Genomic DNA, 7721 nt, shown 5'->3' with positions numbered 1-7721 from the left:
CCCGGAGCCGCAGCCGCAGCCGGAGCCGAAGCGGAGGCGGAGCCGGGGCCGGAGCCGGAGCCGGAGCCGGAACGGGAACCTCGCGGCGGCCGCGTCCGCCCCGCAGCCATGGCGCTAGCAGACAAAGGCGGGCAGCGGGCAGGCCGAGGGCGGCGGAAGGAAGGCGCGACGGGCCGCCGGGTCCCGCCCCGCCCCGCCTCGCCTCGCCTCGCTCGCCTCGCCTCACCTCCGGGCCCGGCCCGCGGCCGCCGCTGCTCCCGCTCCCCGGCCCGGCCGGCCGTCCGCAGGCGCGCAGGGAGCGGCTTCCGGCGCCCTGACGTCATCGCCGCGCGCCGCCCGCCCCGCGTCGGAGCCCGGATGTCCGGAAGTCGCGGCGCTTCCCCGGAAGGCCCCACCGATCAGACACGGAAGGAGGGAGGGAGGGAGGGAGGGAGGGAGGGAGGGAGGGAGACCCGGAGAGCGCTCAGAGGCGGACGGAGCATGCGCGGGAGGCTCCTCGCGCGAGGCTGGGCGGAGCATGCGCAGGAGGGTCCGCGCGCTTGGCCGGCCGGAGCTGGAGGCGCAGGTGTCTGTGTGTCCCGCGTCCCAGCGGCTTGGCCCCGCGCGGGCCCTTTACGTCGCTCTGCTTTTGCTGCTTTGCAATGCATTTCGTCTACATAGCTCTTTGAATAGGACTTTGTGCATACGAATATGTGTTATCCACTCAGGATTTAAATGCATTTGCTTATTCATCACTATTTTAAATCGATTTCTTTATTCATTTATTTATTTTAGATCTATTTGTTTATTCATCCTTTATTTTAGATCTATTTGTTTATTCATCCTTTATTTTAGATCTATTTGTTTATTCATTGTTTATGTAAACATACCTACATTATATCTTACTTAAACATGTCTATTTGTGTATTTATATATCATAATTATATATTATGCACATTCTATAAATTATACATTATATTTTAGATCACAATTAATAGGATGAGTGTAACATAAATGTTAATCTATAGTTTATACATTTATAAATGCGAATGACTTTACATGAATATAAATAAATCTGTTTATTTAAAAATGCTTGAACCTCTTTGATAGTACAGTGTGGTTGTGGAACTGCCAGAAATTGAGGTCTTGCTACAAGAACAAAGCTCATTTTCATTTGAATCTTACGTCTACCTCGTGGCACTCTTCTCAGAGGGGGCCAAAGACCAACTTAAGAAATCATTCCGCTGGCAAACAAACCCCTGGAGCACCTACCTGGTAGGTCTCAGTGAGAGGTGCAGGAGATGGAATGAATGAATAAGACACACAATCAATCCTTGATCTCTTGGGGCATCCTAAAGGCAGGCAGAGGAACAAAGCAAGGTGTGGTGCAAACCTCAGCGATCGCTAAGGAGAAAGATAAAGCAAGGGGTGCAGATCATAAATAAAATCAAATTAAATCGGGGCCGGGCGGTGGCGCTAAAGGTAAGGTGCCTGCCTTGCCTGCGCTAGCCTTGGACGGACCGCGGTTCGATCCCCCGGTGTCCCATATGGTCCCCCAAGCCAGGAGCAACTTCTGAGCACATAGCCAGGAGTAACCCCTGAGCGTTACCGGGTGTGGCCCAAAAACCCAAAAAAAAAAAAATCAAATTAAATAAACGGGGGTGGAGAAGAAAATACGTGAGTCAGATGATGTAGCTTTGAATGTCCGGCCTTACCTACACACTGGCTGTCCTCATGGCCTGGATACTTAATCGCTCTGACCTTAATTTTCCTCATCTGCGAAGCCATTATTTCCTCATCTGATACCCTGACGATTGAGGTAAAGGAAATTGATGAATCTTTTAGCATCGAGAGCTAAAAGTGAATCCTATGTGCTTTGTGGATGGCATCAAATTCGGTTCCACTAAAGGCCCCATAGAGCCGTTACTATTACTAGCTCTATTTTTAGGAATAGGGAAATCCAGGTCAGAAAGAGTTATTTTAGGGAGCAGAGAGGTCGTACAGTGGGTAGGGCGCTCTCCTTAAGTACCACCCACAGGGATTCCATCCTCAACATCTCACATGGTCCCTGAACAGTCAGGAGTTGTTCCTGAGCACAGAGCCAGGAGTAACTGTGACCCCAAAACGAAAGGGTTTGTTTTTTTTTTAGCATCAAGTCTAAGGTTATACTGATTGCAATAGGGTTTCAAACATAATAACACACACACACACACACACACACACACACACACACACACACCTTATACCAACACCAGCAATGACGTTCTCCATGCTGTCTTTATGACCCCACTAACATTTTGTGGTTATTGAACAAAAGGTGACTAAAGCCTCTAAGGATATATATTAGTTTTATTTTATTTCAGTAGCCACACGTGTCTAATGAATACCATTTTAGACAACCCGATCCAGTGATAAAAAGACATAGCATATAAAACAGACCATAAGACAGTTACACACATCCAGGAGCGCACAACCCAGGCTCCAATTGTCCTTGAAACATGGGAAATGAGAATCCATGTATGCTGTCCTATAAGTCAGGCTTATATCAGCAAATTGTATTTTGTAGGCAGAAGTTTTCGAGAGCGATTGGTAGCTTTAGAAGAAAGGGTAGGAAGATATGGCACCGGACTGGACAATGCCCGTGGAAGAAAGAACATATAAAGAAGCCAAGCACTCCCCTTTGCAGCAAACAATCTCAAGCCCAGGATGGAAGGAATTTGATAGATGAGTCAAACAAAATTCCAGATGGAGTTGCCCCAGAGACTATTGCTTGAACTTTAGCAAAAAAAAAGAACCCAAACTGCCCAAAGCTATGCCTGGAGGTCATGCCCTGAACAAATTGTTTGGGGTGTTTGCACTGCGAACAACTGACTGGCATTCCATATGGTCCCTGTTTTCCTTCCTTCCTTCCTTCCTTCCTTCCTTCCTTCCTTCCTTCCTTCCTTCCTTCCTTCCTTCCTTCCTTCCTTCCTTTCTTCCTTCCTTCCTTCCTTCCTTCCTTCCTTCCCTCCCTCCCTTCTCTCTCCCTTCCTTCCTTCCCTCCCTCCGTTCTTCTCTCTCCCTTCCTTCCTTCCTTCCTTCCTTCCCTCCCTTCTTCTCTCTCCCTTCCTTCCCTCCTTCCCTCCCTCCCTCCCTTCTTCTCTCTTCCTTCCTTCCTTCCTTCCTTCCTTCCTTCCTTCCTTCCTTCCTTCCTTCCTTCCTTCCTTCCTTCCTTCCTTCCTTCCTTCCTTCCTTCCTTCCTTCCTTCCTCCCTCCCTTCCTCCCTTCCTCCCTTCCTCCCTCCTTCCTTCCTTCCTTCTTGGCTTTTGAGTCACACCTGGCAGTGCTCAGGGGATACTCCTGGTTCTACACTCAGAAATCGCTCCTGGCAGCCACCGTCCTTCTGCACGCAAGGCAAATGCCTTACTTCATGCTATCTCTCCAGCCATATTATTTCTTAAGCTTCTGCTACGAATGATTTGGGGAAATAATTCAATGCATATTAGAAACATAGCAAATACCAAATGCTTTATTTCTTTCACTCAGGCAAAAACTAAATAATGCTTTCTTCCATCCTGAGATAAAGTTGCCAGGAAAAGGTGATTTGGTTGGGATACAAGAATTAAGGTCTAGGGGCTGGAAAGATAGAATGAAGGTAGGACGTTTGCTTTCCATGCAGAAGGACGGTAGTTCAAATTCCGGCATCTCATATGGCCCCTCGAGCCTGCCAGGAACGATTTCTGAACGTAGAGCCATGAGTAACGCCTGAGCATGCTGGGTGTGACCCAAAAATAAAAATTAAAAAATAAAATAAAAAGAATTAAGGTCTTACATGGCCTATACTGGGAATTCAAAGTCCTCCCACTGAGACAGGCTCCGAATCTCACCACGTTTCTTTGGAGAGAAAAAAATGCACTTCTAAACATGACAATTGTTTTCTGATGTCTAGTACATTGTATGTGATGGCATTTGACAAATGCTTCTGTGACTCTCCTAGTGTAATAACATTTTCTGTGAAGAGCATGATCATTTTTCAACACCCGCATATACTTCCCCAGAAATTCCTAAGAGGTCCCAAGAGGTGTACATATACCAGATTGTAAGTTTTCTTTCTTTCTTTTTTTTTTTTTTTTTTTTTTAATATTCTTGGTTGTAGATCCATTCAGTGTAGCTGTAACATGATCAGCACTCACTCTCCTATGGAGACAGCAGGTATTATGGGACAAAAGCTCGGGTTGGTTGACAGGAAACCTTATCCATAAAGTCTCACACATATCCATCACTGTTAGACTGCAGTGGACTCTGAAATACATCTGGATGGTATTTGGCATCTGTGTCTAATATTTCTAAAGCCCCGAGGTTGTCACAGACAGCATGCAGGTAAGTCTCTTAGCATTTCTGAAGAGCTTGCTATCTACTGAACTAGACTTTGAGGGAACTGAAGTTTCTTCTGTGAAAATCATCACTGGGCCAATGGAAAAAGAGTTCAGAATGTCCTGGCAGTATTTTTTTTAACTTGTTTTTGTCTTCCTATTGAATAGATATATAAGATTAAGAGAAGGGAATTATAATTCTATTGTGATTAAGTATGATCTTGGAGGGTGCTGGAGTATATGAATAGCATGCTTCCCTTGTACAAAGCTTGCCTGGGTTCAATCCTCAGTATCACATACGATCTCTCAAGTACCACCAGGAATGGTCCCTGAGCACGGTTGGCTGTGTCCCAACTCCCCATCCTGCCCCCCAAAATAGCAAGCTTTGGAATTTGATACTTTTGTTCAAATTATGGTCCTACTACATCTCTTTGTCAACTGGGTGATTATGGAAAAATCATAAACCATTTAGATGTTCTTCATACCATAAAGAGAATGGGAGGAAGTTCAAAGGATAGAGGGGGACCCTTTATCCAGTAAAGTACAATGGAGAGACACTGGTTCTTTGGTAGTGGGGAATGTGTGGCGGGGAGGGGGGTACACAAATGCATTTCTAAAAGTATTATAAGCCAATATAAAATAGAAGGAAGGGAAGTTTACCTGATTTTGTTAATCTATCTGAACACGCTATTACCAATGCTAAGTTAAATGTATAAAGTGCTTAACACAGCACATGGCACAGAAAAAATGCTTAGTGTGAGGTTACTCTTTGTTGGGAGGCTTTGCTGATTGACTGGCACTTCGATGAATAGAAAATTAATCCATTTAAGGCTCCCTGGTTCCCTTTTATTCCAATAGCACATATGTCTTTCCAGATGGACTGCTGCCATATTCTCTGATGAGGTGGAGGAAATTTGAAACAGGTCTATTTTAGATTTCCAAAAGAGTAAAATGCCGAGTGCAAATCTGCTCAAAGCGACGAATGGTGTCACATGGATTAATGGACCAAACTGAGAATATCCAGATTCGGTATTAAATTGGAGTCATACTAGAAGAATGTTAATGTTTGATAATGGCCATTGTCAGCAGCCAATGAAAGCTACCACCTCATGGAAAAACAGCCCTTGGCCTTTGTTTTTTGTTTTGTTTTTTCGAGCCAAACCCGTTTGATGCTCAGGGGTTACTCCTGGCTAAGCACTCAGAAATTGCCCCTGGCTTGGGGAGACCATATGGGAAGCCGGAGGACTGAACAGGGTCGCGATCTTTCCTTGGCTAGTGCTTGCAAGGCAGACACCTTACCTCTAGCGCCACATCACCGGCCCCAGCCCTTGGCCTTTGTAACAAGGAAAGAAACTGATCCAAGTGTTCAGAACGAACACTACATATTTGACTACAGCTATCAGGACATCACTTACCACAAAATACACAAGTGTTGTTTCCCTTGTCTAATATAGTCCCTTGTATATAGTAAGTAGGTTTTCCTCAGACAAGCAAGAAAACAACTAACTCTATGAAATGTCCATTTTGTGCCAAATGAAGTAGCCAGCAACACTCAAAGGAAATGGAATGCCTGCTGTCCAGAATGCCACCATCTCTGATGGACAGCTAACAAAATAAACACTCGTGCTTGAAAATAGCTCAACCACCTGGAAGACATGCTTTGCATGCAAGATGCCAGGTTCTGGGGCCTGAAGAGTACTAGTACAAGTAGGCAAAGTGCTTACTTTGCACACAGCAAACCCAGATTCTATTCATGGTGGCACATATGGTCCGAGAACCTCCAGGAGTCATCCCTGCATGCAGAGCTAGGAGTAAGCCAAGAGAATCTCGGGTGTAGTCCCTCCAAAATAAAAAAGCTAGTGTTCAATCCATCTCTGGCAGATGCTCTTCAAACTGCTGGGAGGGACCCCCTAACTGCTAACCTGCTGAGCATCAGTGTGTGTGGCTATTAAGCAAAAAGTAACTAAAGTGCTAAGTGCTGTGTACTGTTAAGTACTGATGGAATGTAAGTGGTACTTGAATAAACAGCTATTCTTTTCTTATTCAGGTGACATTCTGCAGACTTCGAACTCACCAGTGGTGCTTCATCCTATTTAATGCTATCCTATTTCATGCCTTGTTTTTTGGGGCTGATTTTGTGGAGGAATACTTCCTACATATGTTGCCTTATGTGGATATGAAAGCTCTTGAAATTAAGGATAAGGCAAGAAAATTGAACATGGAGCCCCTAAGAAGTAATCTTTCCAAATATTATATCCTGAACCAGCCAGAGGTCTGTAAAGGGAAGGAAATATTTTTGCTTTCTCTTATCTTCAGCCACCCAGAAAATGGAGGAAGGCGTGATCTCATTAGGAAAACCTGGGGTAACATGACCAGTATCCAAGAGCACCAGGTTGTTCCACTGTTTGCCCTGGGAATGCCTGTTTTGGTAACTTCCCAGCCAGAAATAGATAAAGAATCTCATAAGAACAAGGATATCATCGAAGGCGACTTCCTGGACACTGCTGAAAATCAAACCCTGAAGCTCATCGCCATGACACAGTGGGCTGTTACTTTCTGCCCGAATGCTCTATTTATTTTCAAAGTTGATGATGAGATGTTTGTCAATCTCCTAAGCCTGGTAGACTATCTTCTCAATCTAAAAGAACACCTTGAAGATATCTATGTGGGAAGAGTTATCCATCAAGAGAAACCCAACAGAGACCCTAAGAGCCATGCATTTGTGCCCCTTAGCAAGTACCCAGGGAAGTACTACCCAGATTACTGCAGCGGTGAAGCCTTCATTATGTCCCAAGATGTGGCTAGAATGATGTATATAGTTTTCAAAGAAGTACCCGTGATGGCGCCTGCTGATGTGTTTGTAGGGGTTTGTGCCAAGTCCATTGGCCTTGTACCCATCCACAGTTCAAGGTTTTCAGGGAAAAAGCACATCAGCTACAATAGATGTTGCTATAAATTCATTTTCACATCCTCAGAAACTACAGATGCTGCGATGTCCCTGGCATGGAAGGAAATTAACAGTGGGAAAGACTGTACACTGTTTGAGACTTATTATGGGCTCATTTCCTGCAAACTTCTGACATACCTTGATAGCTTTAAACGTTTTCACATGGGCACCATAAAAGATAATCCCATGTATTTTAGTGACTAGGGTTTTTTCTTTTGGTTTGGAGGCCACACCCAGTAGTGTTTGGGGGCATATTCCTTGTGATGTTCAGGGAACCATGTAACAGGGGCCTCAAACTCGCAGCCCGAGGGCTGTTTGCAGCCCTCCGTACAACATTTTGTGGCCCTGCCCTAGAGGAAACTTTGTTTTGTTTGGTTTTAGTTGTTTGGGTCACAACCCCCAATGTTCAAGGCTTACTACTGACTTTGCACTCAAGGATCACC

General features: G+C 45.2%; 1 protein-coding gene across 1 annotated transcript; it reads left to right on the top strand.

Annotated features, from left to right (window-relative positions):
- Window positions 1–517: 517 nt before the first annotated feature.
- Window positions 518–7482, top strand: B3GALT9 (beta-1,3-galactosyltransferase 9). The gene is made up of 2 exons (XM_049773791.1): window positions 518–616; window positions 6379–7482. Exons 1-2 carry the CDS (start codon window positions 518–520, stop codon window positions 7480–7482), a joined length of 1203 nt encoding a protein of 400 aa, XP_049629748.1.
- The last annotated feature ends 239 nt before the right edge of the window (window positions 7483–7721 follow it).

Source organism: Suncus etruscus, chromosome 5 (genome assembly GCF_024139225.1).
Source record: "Suncus etruscus isolate mSunEtr1 chromosome 5, mSunEtr1.pri.cur, whole genome shotgun sequence".
In the NCBI taxonomy this organism is placed as follows: Eukaryota; Metazoa; Chordata; class Mammalia; order Eulipotyphla; family Soricidae; genus Suncus; species Suncus etruscus.
Note: the sequence above shows the minus strand (reverse complement) of the source record. Positions and strands in the feature narration are given on the sequence as shown.

Excerpts from the sequence above, each read along its gene's own strand:
- B3GALT9 (XM_049773791.1), top strand. The coding sequence starts at position 518 with ATGCGCAGGAGGGTCCGCGCGCTTGGCCGGCCGGAGCTGGAGGCGCAG. Across the intron at positions 617-6,378 it reads GCCCCGCGCGGGCCCTTTAC|GTGACATTCTGCAGACTTCG; the intron begins GTCGCTCTGCTT and ends TTTCTTATTCAG.